General features: G+C 43.2%; 1 protein-coding gene across 2 annotated transcripts in view; it reads right to left on the bottom strand.

Moving 5' to 3' along the window:
* Nucleotides 1-18,479, bottom strand: part of BANP (BTG3 associated nuclear protein) — a 517,523-nt gene that overhangs the window by 435,618 nt on the left and 63,426 nt on the right. For both annotated transcript variants that reach the window (XM_030204572.1, XM_030204573.1), the window contains exon 3: nucleotides 6,329-6,423. In XM_030204572.1, the coding sequence (XP_030060432.1) occupies nucleotides 6,329-6,423 (95 nt within the window). The remainder of the gene's footprint in view (nucleotides 1-6,328; nucleotides 6,424-18,479) is intronic.

Below are 18,479 nucleotides of genomic sequence, written 5' to 3'. Positions count from 1 at the left end.
GTGTAATGCTGAGTATTTTCAAACTGTCTGAGGTAGGGAGGGTATGTCCAGGAGTATTTATGGTTATAGGTTTGTACTTGTTATGTTGAGAGGAGAGGATGAGGCAATGTGTTTTTTCAGTATTTAGTTTCAGTTGGAATGAGTTAGCCCAGGAGTCCATGATGTTCAGGCCATCGTTGATTTTATTGGCTATTTCTGTCAGATCATGTCTGAAGGGGACGTAGATTGTAACATCATCTACATAAATGAATGGGTTAAGGTCGTGATTGGATAAGGACTGTGCTAGTGGAATCATCATCATGTTGAAGAGTATTGGTGATAGTGGTGATCCCTGGGGTACACCGCAATCTGCTTTCCATGGTGGTGATATATTTGACTTTGATTTTACTTGATAAACTCTGGTGGTTAGAAAACCTTTGATCCAGTTAATTACATTTCCTTCAGTTTTATTTTATTTTTGTTACATTTGTACCCCACGCTTTCCCACTCATGGCAGGCTCAATGCGGCTTACATGGGGCAATGGAGGGTTAAGTGACTTGCCCAGAGTCACAAGGAGCTGCCTGTGCCTGAAGTGGGAGTCGAACTCAGTTCCTCAGTTCCCCAGGACCAAATTCCACCACCCTAACCACTAGGCCACTCCTCCACTCCATCCCGAAGTGGCTTAGCAGTCTTAGTAATATGTTGTGGTCTACCATGTCGAATGCGCTCGACATGTCGAACTGGAGGAGGAGTATGCTTTTTCCTATGGCTATCTCCTGCTTGAATTTGGCCAGGAGGGTGACTAGGACAGTTTCGGTGCTATGGTGGGATCGGAATCCAGATTGTGAATTATGTAATATTGAGAACTTGTCCAGGTAATCCGTAAACTGTTTAGTCACCAAGCTCTCCATGAGTTTTACTACTAATGGGATAGACGCAACTGAGCGGTAGTTGGTGAGATCGTTTGTGCTTTTCTTGGCGTCTTTTGGTATGGGGTGAGTAGGATGTTGCCATATTCCTTAGGGAAGAGACCTTGTTGTAACATGAAGTTTAGGTGTGAAGTGAGGTCTGCTATGAAGCGGTCAGGGGTGGACTTGAGTAAGTGACTGGGACATATATCTAGTTTGCAGTGGGTCTTGGCAAACCTGTGAGTCGCTTGCTTGACTGTTTCGATGTTGAGGAAATTAAATGTTGTCCAAATCAGCTGGGTATCACTCACCTAAGGTCAGTTTCTGGCAATACTAAAATGGTGTAGTCAATCCTCAAGAGTGATGATGTAGATCATCAAAGTCTATCTTCTTATCAGCTAGTTTCTCAGCTTCAATTTGTGAGAAAGTTTCTTGAAAAGTTTGTGTATGAGCAACTAGCAGATAGGGAATGGGCTTAGCACAAGACAACTGGATTTTGGAGTGGTCATGGGACAGAATGTGTTAATCTCTTCTGAGCAATGTTTGTTATGGCTTGGACAAGAGTATAGATGTTATATTGATTTTTTTTTCCCTAGCCTTTGATATGGTTAATTACCATCTGCAGCTAAAGAGACTGTAGGTCTGGTAGAATGTAGAAGATAGTGTGGCTTTCTACAAGGCTTGGTATTATTCCCTTCATCTTTTCTTAGTCCACTGGCCCAGGTTAAAAAGAGTGGTCTGGTCTTCCATGTCATCTCTTTGCGGGTGAATTCAGCTGCGGATGGAGACTGGTTCTGATCAGTTGAGTGAAGGGAATCTAGTAAATAGCTGCCTTACTGACATTTCCAGATGGTTTTGGCAGACAGAATTAAAGTTAAATCCAGAGAAATCCCACTTTTTATGGGTTAGTAAGAAACAAAATGTCATCATTTGTGCTGTCTTATTGGACCGATCCATGCATTTATTACTTTTGGGTTCGACTACTATAATACTCTGTATTGTGGTCTGCCTAAATATCAAATTGGAGGCTGCATTTGATCCAGAGTATAGCCGCACACTTACTGATGCAGAAAAAGACATCCGATCATCTCTCACCTATTTTATGGGAGCCATAATTGGTTACCCATTAAGGCTCACAATCAGCTTAAGATTCTTTGTCTGGTGTTCAGAGCTTTGTTTTTGGATGGTCCACTGTATTTAAGAAGAATTTTGTATTTATATCAGCCCTCAAGGTCATGGTGATCTTCATAGGAGTTTTTACTTGAGGTACCTAATAGTGTTAGGTTGCAGTACCCAGATATGCACATCTTTGAGCTATGCATCTAACTTAGTGAATTCTATATCTGTTGAACATCGTTTTTAGCAACATTACTTGGCATTTTAATTAGAATTTTATTTGAACTTGAGTTTGAGTGACATTACATGGCATTCAGGAATAAGGTGAAAACCTGGATTTTTAGTTGATGGGGGTGACTGGGGTAGTTAATAGTATTAAGATGGAGGGAGCTAAATGGATTTGGTCAGTGGAGGACAGTGGGTTTTCATGTTGTTTTATTGAAATTTAAGATACTTCAAAACTTATTTGATGAGATATATCATCAAGTTTTGCTAAACGAATAAATAAATAAATAAACATACATCTTCAGGGCCATCTGCCTAGTTCAGGGGAACTCTTAGTATTTCAACTAGCAAAATGTTTTGCTCATTTTCTGCACTGGAGAATGAACGATTGACAAGAGCACACCTAAATATCAGACATTTTCCCTTTCAGTGAGAAAAAAGGTTTTGCAACTGTGTTCTTTATAAAAATAACATAATTTGGTCCCGGGGGGGAATTGGTGCATGTTATGATTCCTTATAATGGACTGTATTAGATCAAAGTAATCATTTTAAACAATGAAGTATGAATGTTTAAAACAACTCCTCATTTTGCTGTAGAACACTTCTTAAAAAAAAAAAAAAAAACAGCCCTTCAGCATGTATGTTGATTAAATATCTTCAGAAATACTTTTATGTCTCTCTTCCTTCCTCTTAACTACTACTACTTAACATTTCTAGAGCGCTACTAGGGTTACGCAGCGCTGTACAATTTAACAGAGAGAGACAGTCCCTGCTCAAAGAGCTTACAATCTAATAGACAAGTGAACGGTCGGTCCGATACGGGCAGTCAAATTGGGGCAGTCTGTATTCACCGAACGGTAAGGGTTAGGTGCCGAACGCAGCATTGAAGAGGTGGGCTTTAAGCAAAGACTTGACGACGGGCAGGGAGGGGGCTTGGCGTAAGGGTTCAGGAAGGTTGTTCCAAGCATAGGGTGAGGCAAAGCAGAATGAGCGGAGCCTGGAGTTGGCGGTGGTGGAGAAGGGTACTGAGAGGAGGGATTTATCCTGTGAACGGAGGTTACGGGCGGGAACGTAAGGGGAGATGAGGGTAGAAAGATAGTGAGGGGCAGCAGACTGGGAGGCATATTTTCAAAGCACTTAGCCTTCCAAAGTTCCATAGGTTTCTATGGAACTTTGGAAGGCTAAGTGCTTTGAAAATGAGCCCCTGAGTGCATTTGTAGGTAAGAAGGAGAAGCTTGAATTGAATGCGGTATCTGATCGGAAGCCAGTGAAGTGACCTGAGGAGAGGGGTGATATGAGTATATCGGTTCTGGCGGAATATGAGACGTGCAGCAGAGTTCTGAACAGACTGAAGGGGGGATAGATGGCTACTATGACCAGACAGCACTAGGGACGGATTCTTTTAATCTCATGTTATTCTTTCTATTAGTAAGCAAGCATGTTATCTATGAGATATCCAACCTACTTCTAATGCTCCTTCAAAAATCATCATCACCACAAAGGTCCCAAAGCAAATCCAGTCAGACCTTTCCCGTATTATTTATGTTCATTTTGGTTTATGTGCTGTAAGAAAATTACAGCTACACAACCATTTATGAACCTTCTATAGATCTGGACTTATCTAACAATATCAATATGTCTTTCACTAACCCAGAACAATAATCCAGCTGTTGACCAATGTACCATATATAACTGAGCTAAATGTTTGCCTTTCATGTAGATACATAAAAACAAAAGAACTGTATAAACCAGGGGCGTATCTGCGTGGGGCCACAGGGGCCTGGGCCCCCGCAGATTTCGCCGTGGCCCCCCTACCGCCGTCAACCCTCCCCTCCGTCGTTTACTTTTGCTGGCGGGGGACTCCAACCCCCGCCAGTCGACCCGAGATCTTCTTTTCTATCTTCGTCCTCCGCGTGGCCGACGTGTTGCTGCTGTTGTGCAAAGCTGAAATCCAGTTTCGGAGTCTGACGTCGCAGCACGTTACGACGTCAGTCAGACTCCAAAACTGGATTTCAGCTTTGCACAACAGCAGCAACACGTCGGCCACGCGGAGGACGAAGATAGAAGAAAGTTAAAGAAGATCTTGGGTCGACTGGCGGGGGTTGGAGTCCCCCGCCAGCTGAAGAAATATTTTTAAAGGTAGGACTCAGAGGAGGAAGCGGATATCGGCTGGCGGGGGTTGGGGCCCCCCGCCAGCAAAAGTAAGCGACGGCGGGGAGGGAGGGTTGGCAGCGGGAAGGGATGGGGGTGTCCGGCAATGGCGGGGAGGGGGGCTAAAATGTGCCCCCTCCCACTGGCTCTGGCCCCCCCTACCGCCGGAGTCCAGATACGCCCCTGGTATAAACACAGACTATATAGATCAATTAAACTTGATGTTCTCTTGTATAAAACTGTATTCAAATCCTTAAAAAGGATAACTGATACCTGCATCTACCCATGTTACTGAATTATCAGGTTAAACTAAATGTATTTTACAGTACCAAAATCAGTGTCTATGTGCAGACATGAAACCGCAGGAGGAAAATCTTTGTCCAATGTTGCTGCAAGAAAGAGCAAGTGTGCCATCTAGTGGTACATATGTATAACTCAAACTACAGGTCCTGCAAATCACCAGCAGTAAAAGAACTGCAAAGATACACGAAAGCAGTGGCGTACCAAGGGGGCGGTCCGCCCCGGGTGCACGCCGCTGGAGAGGGGGGGTGCCGCGCGCCTGTCGGCTCTTCGTTTTCATGCTCCCTCTGCCCCGGAACAGGTTACTTCCTGTTCCAGGGCAGAGGGAGCATGAAAACGAAGAGCCGGCAGGCGCGCGGCACCCCCCCTCCCCCCCCTCAGTGGCGTGCACCCGGGGGGGGGGGGGGTTCTTTTGCCGGGGGGGGGGCGCTGCACCCGGGGGGGCGGGGCGCATCGGTGATCCGCCCCAGGTGTCAGCCCCCCTAGGAATGCCACTGCACTAAACTCTTCTATAGATCTGCTCTGTGTATCTCCTGCTGCACAATATAGACAACTGAACTTCACAGAAGAGGGTATGCATGCTTCATCCTTTTCCTATAACAAGCATCAAATGCAAAATTGATTACTAGTTCGGTGTGGTGGTGCTAGCAGAAGACTATCCACAACAAGCTTGGCATAAAAAATAAAAGTTCTTTATTTGTAATCAAATTAAAATTAGAAATACCATTCTGCCAGTAATTATATACATGAGCACCACCACATCATCATAAGCAGCGGTTCCTAACTTAGCTTTAGGTTGTGGCACACCTATACTGTGTTCATTTTGAAACCATTCCCCACCCTGCACCATCACCTTCCTTTCCCCCATTCCCTGGCATCACTACCTTACCTTCTCTCCCTTACCCTGGCATCAGCACCTTTTCCTCCCTCCTTCCCTTCCCAACCCCCAGTATCAGCACTTTCTAATCCAATCTAATCTTGTTATTTAATGACCACTTCCTCCCAATAAGGTCCAAAGCGGTTCACATTTAAAAGCAAAATAAAAATGCATCAATGGTTGAAAAGTACAGACTATAACACAGCTATAATATTAGCAGCTACTATCACACAAATACTTCTTTGAAATAAGTGTGCTTTTAAACTCTCACAGAAATGTAAGTAAAATGGGTTTTGTTTTATAACAAGAGGAGGATTATTCCAGAATACCGAATGGTATAGAAAAGATGTTTCTAAAGCTCCCTCTTTAGCCATCTAGACAGTCTCCAGCTGGGAAAGGGAACTGAGCAAGAACACTCTTTCCCAGGCAGCTTCCTTCTGAAGTCAGAATCTCATGGGTCCTGACAGCCTCATAAGACCCAGTGATCCCATGTGGTTCCAACATCAGAAAAAAAGCTCACAGAGAAAGCAACAGCAGCTAAGGAGACTGCTCGCTGACTGCCCCTACCATTAGGAGTCCATGGAGCTGAGAGCTGGGGAAGGGAAAGAGAGGGTATGGCTGGCACTGGCAGCAGTAACGCTCAGTGCAGTCTTTCCTGTACCAGCAGCCAAATTTTCACAGCACCCCTGAGGTTTCCCCACTGCTCACTGATTGGTAAACTCTGTTCTAGATATCAATACATGAGGGAGTATAACATAAAAAAAGCTGAACCTTAATGAATGGATCCTGGCAGTTTATTTCTATTCGCTGTCGTTTCAGAGAAGGCCCCAAATCATCCTCTGTAACTTCATGATTCTCCAATACAACTGTAAGGGAAAAGAAAACATGAAAATCCCTTGGACTTTTAATGGAACCCTAACAAGAAATTTCAAGGTCACTAAGTTTTTAGATGGCAAAGTAACCAAGCAGCTTATAGTAAGACACAAAAGTGATTGTGAGCTTCTGGTGTTCTCAGTCACAGCCATTTTATATTTGACTCTCAGTCCCTATTAATAGATGATGTAATAAATTGTTATTAAAAAACAAAAATTCGGTCTATCTTACTTGTTTGTGGTTACAAGTTGGAATGGATTGGGTTTTTACTATGGTAAAAAAAAGGATGATTATTATCTCTGCGATTTATAGCTTATTAATCAATGTTCTCTTCTGGTGAAATTATTGTTACCTGTTAATTTCCTTTCCTTGAGTCCTTTTAGACCAATCCAGACCAATAGACTGTTTGCCCCTTCCAGCAGATGGAAGGCAGAGAAATTTCAATTATTCCAATGACATCACTAACTAACTAACTAACTAACATTTCTAAAGCGCTACTAGGGTTACGCAGCGCTGTACAATTTAAACATAGAAGGACAGTCCCTGCTCAAAGAGCTTACAATCTAAAAGACAAGAGAACAATCTAAAGACAAGTGAACAATCTAGAGGACGAGTGAACAGTTAATCTGATAGGGTGGATAGATTGGGGCATTCTATATTTCTCGAGCGGTTAGGCGCCGAAGGCAGCATTGAAGAGGTGAGTTTTAAGCAGAGATTTGAAGATGGGTAGGGAGGGGGCATGGCGTATGGGTAAAGGAATATTGTTCCAGGCATAGGGTGAGGCAAGGCAGAATGAGCGGAGCCTGGAGTTGGCAGTGGTGGAGAAGGGTACTGAGAGAAGGGCTTTGTCCTGTGAGCGGAGGTTGCGGGCGGGAACATAGGGGGAGATGAGGGTGGAAAGGTAGTGAGGAGCCGCAGACTGGGTGCATTTGTAGGTAAGGAGGAGGAGCTTGAATTGTATGCGATATCTGATCGGAAGCCAATGAAGTGATTTGAGGAGAGGGGTGATATGAGTATATCGGTTTTGGCGGAATATAAGACGTGCAGCAGCGTTCTGAACTGATTGAAGGGGGGATAGATGGCTGAGTGGGAGGCCGGTGAAGAGTAAGTTGCAGTAATCAAGGCGAGAAGTAATGAGAGCATGGACGAGAGTTCTGGTGGTGTGCTCAGAGATATAAGGAGTGGTAGAGCCTGGAACACTTCGGTATGCCAATGCCAAAGCCAAATTTAAATAGTCAAAACAGAATGCAATACATATTTTTTCCTATTCAAGGCATTTTGACCATGTTTCACTGCTATTTATTCAATATCACTGGTTACCAGTCACACATTAAATTACAGTTTAAAATTATGACTAACTCACAAAGGTATGCATTCTGGAATTCATTTTTGTTTGGCTCCATGAATTCTTTATGCATCACCTAGATTGCTAAGATTTCCTAATATATGTGATGCAAAATATGAAACAAGACATTGCACTTTTTATTATGTAGTGCCTTCTTTATGGAATGCCCTTCCAAACAGTATTTGCTTAGAACTTTCATATCCAAACTTTCAGTCCAGTTTGAAAATTCACTTATTTTTGAAAGCTTTTGGGGACCATTTTACTGATGGTGACGAATTGTCAAGCATACACTCTACAGGTAATTTTTAGTTTTAATATGGTGTTGCTTGGGGTTGGGTAAGTTTTTCTTTTTTTTTTTTTGGGGGGGGGGGGGAGGTGATAGTATTATTATATTCTATTCTTACAGTATGATTGTGGATTACTTTCCTATTGTACCTAGCGATCTATTTCAATTTTCCATATTTTATTGTGATTTTATATTGTTCACTGCCTTAACATAGTAACATAGTAGATAACAGCAGATAAAGACCTGTATGGTCCATCCAGTCTGCCCAACAAGATAGCGAAGATACATACCTGTAGCGGGTATTCTCCGAGGACAGCAGGCTGATTGTTCGTCCACGGCGGCCCAGGAACAGAAATCTTCCATAGCAACAAAAGAGTTTGCTAGAGCCCTCCAGCGCGCGGGGCGCGCACACCACACATGCGCAGCCATCTTCCCACCCGTCGCATGAGAACCCCACTCAGTTAGATAAGACAGCAATAATAAGAAGGAGAAGGACAACTCCAAGAGGGGAGGTGGGCAGATTTGTGAGAACAATCAGCCTGCTGTCCTCAGAGAATACCTGCTACAGGTATGTATCTTCGTTTTCTCCGGGGCCAAGCAGGCTGCTTGTTCTCACGACTGGGGTATCCCTAGCACCCAGGCTCACTCAAAACAACAAAGAAGGTCAACTGGGCCTCGCAACGGCGAGGACATAAAAAGGAATGACTTACGAAGTAGAACATCTAACTGAGAGTGCAGCCTGGAACAGAATAAAAATGGGCCTAGGGGGGTGGAGTTGGATTCTAAACCCCGAACAGATTCTGCAGCACCGACTGTCGCATCGGGTATCCTGCTGAAGGCAGTAGTGAGATGTGAATGTGTGGATTGATGACCACGTCGCAGCCTTGCAAATCTCTTGTATAGTGACTGACTTCAAGTGGGCCACCGACGCTGCCATGGCTCTAACACTATGAGCTGTGACATGACCTTCAAGAGTCAGCCCAGCTTGGGCATAAGTAAAGGAATTGCAATCTGCTAGCCAATATGAAATGGTGTGTTTCCCGACTGTGACTCCCCCCTCTGTTGGGATCGAAAGAAACAAACATTTGGGCAGACTGTCTGAAGGGGCTTGTCTGCTCCACGTAAAAGGCCAATGCTCTCTTGCAGTCCAAGGTGTGCAACTGACATTCAGCAGGGCGGGGAAAAAATGTTGGCAAGACAACTGACTGGTTCAGATGGAATTCCGACACCACCTTCGGCAAGAACTTAGGGTGCGTGCGGAGGACTACTCTGTTGTGATGAAACTTGAGATAAGGAGCATGCACTACCAAGGCTTGAAGCTCACTGACTCTATGAGCTGAAGTAACAGCCACCAAGAAAATGACCTTCCAGGTCAAGTACTTCAGATGGCTGGAATTCAGTGGCTCAAAAGGAGGCTTCATCAGCTGGGTGAGAATGACGTTGAGATCCCATGACACTGGTGGAGGTTTGACAGGTGGCTTTGACAAAAGCAAACCTCTCATAAAGCGAACTAAAGGCTGTCCAGAGACAGGCTTACCGTCTACCGGTTGATGATAAGCACTAATCGCACTAAGATAAACTAATCGCACTAAGATAAACAAGTGTAGAAGGTATTCAAGCAGGGTCTGTGTAGGACAAGAGCAAGGATCTAAAGCCTTGATACCACACCAGACAGCAAACCTCCTCCATTTGAAAAAGTAGCACCTCTTCGTGGACTCTTTCCTGGAAGGAAGCAAAACCCAGGAGACACCCTCAGAGAGACCCAAGGAAGTGAATTCTAAGCTCTCAACATCCAGGCTGTGAGAGCCAGAGACCGAAGGTTGGGATGTAGAAGCGCCCCGTACTATTATTGCATGCAGAATTTAAGGCAAATTAAAAAAGGGGGGGAAGAGACTTACCCAGAACATAGTGATTATCCGTATAGTCAGAAAAACGCTGTCGGTACAAAAACCGCCATTAAGGAGAGCATGCGCATCGAGGTACTTACAAAAGTACCGCCATATTGGGAAAAGACCAAGGGTCCATCAAGCCCAGCATCCTGTCTCCGACAGCGGCCAATCCAGGCTTCAAGAACCCGGCAACTCCCCCCCCCCCCCCCCAAAAAAATGGACTTTACCCTCAGGAATCTGTCCAAACCCCCTTTAAATTCCGTAAGACCAGCTGCTGTCACTACATTCTCCGGCAACGAGTTCCAGAGCCCAACTACACGCTGAGTAAAGAAAAACTTTCTCCTGTTTTTTTTTAAATCTACCATATTCTAGCTTCATCTTGTGTCCCCTGGTTTTGTTGTTGTTTGAAAGTGTAAACAAATGCTTCACATCTGTCCGCTCTAATCCGCTCATTATCTTGTAGACTTCTATCATATCACCCCTCAGCCGCCTTTTCTCCAAGCTGAAGAGCCCTAACCTTCTCAGCCTTTCCTCATAGGGAAGTCGTTCCATTCCCTTTATCATTTTTGTCGCCCATCTCTGCACCTTTTCTAATTCCTTTATATCTTTTTTGAGATGCGGCGACCAGAATTGGACACAATACTCGAGGTGCGGTCGCACCATGGAGCGATACAACAGCATTATAACATCCTCGTGTTTGTTTCCCATCCCTTTCCTAATAATACTCAACATTCTGTGCGCTTTCTTAGCCGCCGCAGCACACTGAGCAGAAGTTTTTAACGTCTTATCCACGATGACTTCCAGATCCCTTTCTAGGTCCGTAACTCCTAACGCGGAACCTTGCATGACATAGCTGTAATTCGGGTTCCTCTTACCCACCTGCATCACTTTGCACTTGTCAACACTGAACTTCATCTGCCACTTGCATGCCCAATCCCCCAGTCTCGCGAGGTCCTCCTGTAATCTTTCACACTCCTCCTGCGACTTGACGACCCTGAATAATTTTGTGTCATCTGTGAATTTAATTACCTCACTAGTTACTCCCATCTCTAGGTCATTTATAAATATGTTAAAAAGCAGCGGTCCCAACACAGACCCCTGCGGGACCCCACTAACTACACTTCTCCACTGAGAATACTGACCATTCAACCCTACTCTTTGCGAGTGTGCAACATCATGTATTCCATAGGTCTTTGCAGCTACATAGAGAGCTTGTAAAGGACTTCAAATCCCCATTATGAACTTAGAGCAAAACACATCTTTTGTGTTGTTAACTTGTAGCTGATTAAATATTTTTCTATGTAATTTTTATCCAATAGAAATACAATGAATCTGCCCAGAGTGCTTACATAATGTATATTTAGTAATGTGTAAGGAAGATTTTAACCAAATATAAGTCATTCGAAAATAATTTTCACAGAGTGCCAATTTGGCCAATTGCTGTAAAAAATCAGGCGGAATATCATGAGGTCTTTGTCTGGACTCTAACACCTTCCAAATGACTGAGAGAGCTTCATCTTGAGGTTTTATGGTGTATAAAGACCTTACATCCAAGGCTGCCATCAAAATCCGCTGTTCAAATGGACAATGTATCTCCGTAAGAATTCTCAAAAAATGAGAGGTGTCTTTAATGTAGAAAAAACTCTCATAAAAACTGGGAAATAGTGAAAACGCATCTTGTGTTTGCCCAACAGTGACTAAGGGTGGCTTTTTAAGAATATCAAAGAACTTTTGTGTCCCACTCAGCTACCTTCTGTGAATGGCTTTCAGTCATTGAATAATGTGCCCGCTGGTCATTTAAAATGCAGGAACCCCAGCTGTAAAACACATGTGGTTACTGAAGAGACCATTAGCTTCACAAATCCTATCACTGTTGATAATAAAGTATTTCAGCTAAAGCATTCTACTACATGTCTTACTGACCATATAATACACATTTTGCGCTGTACCTGCAATAAGATTTATGTGAGGAAAACTAGATCATCCCTCCATGTATAAATGCATGCATGGGCGGAAGCATTTCAGCTGAAACTCAATGCAGAAAAAACCCAATGCCTAATACTCACCTCGCAACATAACACGAACAAATTCACCACCATTAACACACCAAAGCTGAATCTTCCAATTTCGGACACCCTAAAAATTCTTGGAGTTACCACTGATCGACACCTAACACTTGAGAGTCACACGAAAAACAAAACCAAGAAGATGTTCCACTCAATGTAGAAATTAAAAAGAGTAAGACCTTTCTTCCCAAGGACCGTCTTCCCCAACCTGGTACAATAAATGGTACTCAGTCATCTAGACTACTGCAACGCACTCTAAGCTGGCTGCAAAGAGCAAATAATCAAGAAACTTCAGACAGCCCAGAACACTGCAGCTAGACTCATATTCAGTAAAACAAAATATGAAAGTGCTAAACCCCTACGAGAAAAGCTACACTGGCTCCCACTTAAAGAACGCATCACGTTCAAAATATGCACCCTAGTTCACAAAATCATTCACGGAGATGCCCCAGCCTACATATCAGACCTGATACCCTTGCCACCCAGGAATGCTAAAAAATCATCCCGCACATTCCTTAATCTTCACTTCCCCAACTGTAAAGGTCTAAAATACAAACTAACGCATGTGTCAACCTTTTCTTACTTGAGCACACAATTCTGGAACGCGCTGCTGCGCAACTTAAAAACAATCTATGAACATATATATATATATACTGATGATGTAACGATCTTCATCCCATTCAAACAAGATCTAAGGGAAATCTCCAACGAAATCAAGCATAGCCTACACATCATGAACTCCTGGGCAGACGCATTTCAGCTGAAACTTAACGCAGAAAAAACCCAATGCCTTGTTCTCACTTCGCAATACAATAAAAATAAATTCACCACCATCAACACACCTAATCTAAACCTACCAAGGTAAGGTATACACATATGTTTGTCTTGTTGGGCAGACTGGATGGACTGTGCACGTCTTTTTCTGCCATCATCTACTATGCTACCAGTTTCGGACACCCTAAAAATTCTTGGAGTCACCATTGATCGACACCTAACACTTGAGAATCATACTACAAACATAACCAAGAAGATGTTCCACTCAATGTGGAAACTAAAAAGAATTAAACCATTTTTCCCAAGGTCTGTCTTCCGCAATCTGGTACAATCACTAGTACTCAGTCATCTGGACTACTGTAATTCACTATACGCTAGTTGCAAAGAGCAAATACTTAAAAAAACTCCAGACAGCCCAGAACACAGCAGCCAGATTAATATTCGGCAAATCAAAATATGAATGCGCGACACCACTACGAGAAAAACTACACTGGCTCCCACTTAAAGAACACATCACGTTCAAACTTTGCACCCTAGTCCACAAGATCATCCATGGAGACGCCCCAGCCTACATGTCAGACCTAATAGAACTACCTCACAGGAACGCAATAAAATCTTCTTGCACATTCCTCAATCTTCATCCTCCCAATTGTAAAGGTCTGAAATACAAATTGTTGCGTCTACCTTTTCCTATATGGGCACGCAGCTATGGAACGCACTACCACGCAACCTGAAAACGGTCCATGAACTGGCCAATTTCCGCAAACTACTGAAAACTTGTCTCTTCGAAAAAATATATCACAAAGAACAACATGTGTAACTACACAATCTTTAATATAGATAGGAATGTCTTATAACGTCTTTGCTGTAATACAACCATGTACTTCACCACCATGTAACCCAAACCCTCTATAAACCAAATGTATATTTATCTATTTTCAATATCCACGATGAATTGTAAGCCACATTGAGCCTGCAAAGAGGTGGGATAATGTGGGATACAAATGCAATAAATAAATAAATAAAAATAAATAAATAAATAACTTCCGCAAACTACTGAAGACCCATCTCTTTAACAAGGCATATCACAAAGATCAACAGATGTGAACTCCTATACATACATCCAGAATTGTCTTACAATATTTGCTTGTTATACTACTATCATGTTTTATCATTATCATGTTACCCAAGATCCTTCTGTAATATTAAATGTATATTTTCTTATATATTTCCACCATTCATGATGTATTGTAAGCCACATTGAGCATGCAAAGAGGTGGGAAAATATGGGATACAAATGCAATAAATAAATAAATAAATGTACGTATTAATGAACACAGGACCTGCACCACAAGAAAAAAAAGCTTGGTGCTCCTTTAGTGCAACATTGCTTAGCCTTTCCTCACAGTTTTGATGATTTTGTGTGTTTTGCCGTAGATAGAGTGGCTCCCTTGGTACGAAGGGGCAACACTGACAACCTTTTGCTTCAAAAAGAACTTTATTAGATGTTTCATCTTAAATCCCTGGAACCATATTGGTTGAAATACCAACATGAATTGTGGTTGTTATATGTGATTTTTATTTTTTTCTATTGTCATAATGTAATTTCCTGTTCCCCTCCTAGCATTTGCTGCTGGGCTTTTAAAATGACAATGCCATATTAGCAGTACTTGGTGGCACGAGTGAGACGAGTCCTGTTGCACTGTATGCATGGCGTTCTCGATTTTTGTCTGTCATTTCATAAGTACATAAGTAATGCCATACTGGGAAAAGACCAAAGGCCCATCAAGCCCAGCATCCTGTCCCCGACAGTGGCCAATCCAGGTCAAGGGCACCTGGCAGCTTCCCAAATGTACAAACATTCTATATATGTTATTCCCGAAATTGTGTCTTTGTCCAAGTCCATTTAATAGCGGTCTATGGACTTGTCCTTTAGGAAACCATCCAAACCCTTTTTAAACTCTACCAAGCTAACCGCCTTCACCACATTCTCCGGCAACGAATTCCAGAGTTTAATTATGCGTTGGGTGAAGAAATTTTTCTTATATTTGTTTTAAATGTACTACACTGTAGTTTCATCGCATGCCCCCTAGTCCTACTATTTTTGGAAAGCGTGAACAGACGCTTCACATCCACCTGTTCCACTCCACTCATTATTTTATATACCTCTATCATGTCTCCCCTCAGCCATCTCTTCTCCAAGCTGAAAAGCCCTAGCCTCCTTAGTCTTTCCTTATAGGGAAATCGTTCCATTCCCCGCTATCATTTTCGTCGCCCTTCGCTGCACCTTTTCCAATTCCACTATATCTTTCTTGAGATGCGGCAACCAGAATTGGACACAATACTCAAGGTGCGGTCGGACCATGGAACAATACAATGGCATTATAACATCCTCACACCTGTTTTCTATACCTTTCCTAATAATACCCAACAGTCTATTCGCTTTCCTAGCCGCAGCAGCACACTGAGCAGAAGGTTTCAGTGTATTATCAACGACAACACCCAGATCCCTTTCTTGGTCCGTAACTCCTAACGTGGAACCTTGCATGACGTAGCTATAATTCGGGTTCTTTTTTCCCCCCCACATGCATCACCTTACACTTGCTCACTTTAAACATCATCTGCCATTTAGCCACCCATTAGTCTGGATTGGTCTAGCTGGATAAAGAAGATTAAGGTTATTGTACTTATTGATATAAACTGCCATGGGGGGGGGCGTGTCAAGATGGCAATGTGGTGAAAGCAAGAAGCATCTCTTGGCTCAGCGTTTTTCCTTTTTCTTAAGAATTCTCTTTTCTTTTGAACTCTAAAATGCCTCATACTAAAAGGAAAGGCTTGGTGAGGTCTATCCCCCCACCTACCTTAACCTCGTCGCCGAATCAACAGAGTTTAGATCGCTTCCTAGCTTCCTAACGAAGGCTTCTCGAAGTGAACAGGGGGCGGGAAATCCCTTAGCAGAGCCCTCCGGAGAAGCGGAGCTCCTGCTGGGAGTTGAGGCGTCCCTCTCACTGCCCTCAATCTCTAATACTCCTCCGTGCTCAGCACTGGCTGCACTGCAGGCGAGGAATCCACAAACCTCCGAAGTGGTGGGGAAAGATTCCCCTGGTGGGGGGCCTACACTGTCGGCTCAGTGCTTGGAGTCAGAGGTACTAAAGACACCTGAGACTTCTGTAAGTAACACCGAGGTTAATCTGGAAAAGATTTGGCTTAAACTTAACAAAATGGTCTCTACATTACAAAAATCTTCTGCTGAGGTAAATGCTTTATCCCTCAAGTTTGATGAACTGGTTAACAATGTGGAAGTTTTGAAAAAGGACTTAATTATAAGAGAAACTCAAATGGGAAAAGAATTGGAACATTTGAAAAGTTTTAAAGTAGCAGTGGCTAAAGATAAGATTGTGCTGAACAGAAGGATTGAACAAATAGAAAATTATAATAGAAGGCTGAATTTACAAATATTGAATTTTCCTAAAATTTCTGGAATGTTACCTATTGATTTATTTAAGAAATTCCTGATAGTAACATAGTAACATAGTAGATGACGGCAGAAAAAACCTGCACGGTCCATCCAGTCTGCCCAACAAGACAACTCATGTGTGCTACTTGTGTGTATACCCTACTTTGATTTGTACCTGTGCTCTTCAGGGCACAGACCGTATAAGTCTGCCCAGCACTATCCCCGCCTCCCAACCACCAGCCCCACCTCCCAACCACCGGCTCTGGCACAGACCGTATAAGTCTGCCCAGCACTATCCCCGCCTCCCACCACCGACTCTGGCACAGACCGTATAAGTCTGCCCAGCGCTATCCCTGCCTCCCAACCTCCAGTCCCGCCTCCCACCACTGGCTCTGGCACAGACCGTATAAGTCTGCCCCGCACTATCCCCGCCTCCCAACCACCAGCCCCACCTCCCAACCACCAGCTCTGGCACAGACCATATAAGTCTGCCCAGCACTATCCCCGCCTCCCACCACCGACTCTGGCACAGACCGTATAAGTCTGCCCAGCGCTATCCCCGCCTCCCAACCTCCAGTCCCGCCTCCCACCACTGGCTCTGGCACAGACCGTATAAGTCTGCCCCGCGCTATCCCCGCCTCCCAACCTCCAGCCCCGCCTCCCACTACCGGCTCTGCTATCCAATAGAAAATTTAAAAATGCCTAAAGAAACTATTCCTCCTATAACAAAGTTATACTATATACCGCAAAAATCAGCTATGAAAGAGGGACAATATGAATGTGTAAATGAACAGCCTAATATTGATGTTGACAATCTCTCTGCTTTTTCGGAGCAATCAACTGAAACAACAACGATCAGAGCCACTTTGCTAATTACATTTGTGTTTGAACAGGACTTAAATGCAATCTTGAGACTTTACTTTAAATTGCCAAAGACCCCTTTTTATGGGGAGAAAATCTGGATTTATCCCGATGTTACTCGACAAAGACAGAAGGAAAGATTTTTTGAAAATGAAACAAGAAGTTCTGAAACTGGGAGGGACATTTTTCCTAGCATATCCCTGTAAATGCTTGGTCCGTTTTGCTGAAACTAAATATTCCTTTTTTGTTCCAGAACAGTTGAAATCTTTTCTAGATACTAAACAACTGAGATAATATAAGAATCATGTGATGCCACCACGTGTAGCTTTATTATATGTTAAATTAATCCACAAATAACTCTTCTCAAGTTTTGACTATGTCCCCGAATAGTGGTCTAAGGAAACGTTGAATATATATATAACTAGTAAAAGAGGCCCGTTTCTGGAGCAAATGAAACGGGCGCTAGCAAGGTTTTCCTCCCCAACCCCCCCCCCCCCCCCCACTTCTCCCTCCCTCCCTCACTCCCTACCTGCCGACCCCTTCGTCGTTCTGACGCCATTGCACTGCACCTCCTGAACGCACCGTATGCCATTGCTCCGCCCTCGACGCTATCACGTTTGACGCGAGGGCGGGACCCCGAGACTTGGCGATTTCGGTAGCTTCACCACCACGAACCCTTCGAACCCGTCTTGAGGGAAGTGACGTCAGTGTCTTCAGAACGTTGAGGGTGAGTTTTATTATATAAGATGATATGTTATGAATAACAATGTATGATATTTCCTTTTCGGCTTATATTTAACGTTGTATTTCTGTACAAGTAGAATGCTTGTTTAAATACTGAAACTAATAAATAGATTTAAACATAAACTGCCATGGGAGTATTCTGGAAGAGGAACTGATACATCTGAAATAAAACAAATAGGAAAATTCTTGTAGTCAAGATGCAGCGTTCAGACGCATGATTCTGATTGGGTTACAAACAGCAAGTAGTAGTTTCTTCCAAACAGCATGAATAACAATTTTCATGAGGAAATGTGAAAGTTTATCTGCTTCTCAACAAAGCTCTCAAACTGTTTGCCAAAAGGTGTCCCACACCCACTATGCATTAAAATACCATTTTAAACACTGTGATGCATAAATAATGAGCCACTTCACTGATCCTGGCTCTTCTCCCAAGCCTTTAATACATAGGGTAACTGACTATACACTCATTCTGCACCTCAACTAGCTTGCTACACACGCTAACTTACATCAGTTTCTTATCTCTTAACTATACAAAAAAACGTGCCTTGAGTTTAGCTAGCCATCAAATTATCCCAACTGACTCTGTACCACACATCTTGTTCCCATCCTATAGCTGCTCTTGGTCCC

The sequence above is a fragment of the Microcaecilia unicolor genome, chromosome 5 (genome assembly GCF_901765095.1).
Source record: "Microcaecilia unicolor chromosome 5, aMicUni1.1, whole genome shotgun sequence".
In the NCBI taxonomy this organism is placed as follows: Eukaryota; Metazoa; Chordata; class Amphibia; order Gymnophiona; family Siphonopidae; genus Microcaecilia; species Microcaecilia unicolor.
The sequence above is the reverse complement of the archived record's forward strand: the minus strand, read 5'-3'. Positions and strand labels throughout refer to the sequence as shown.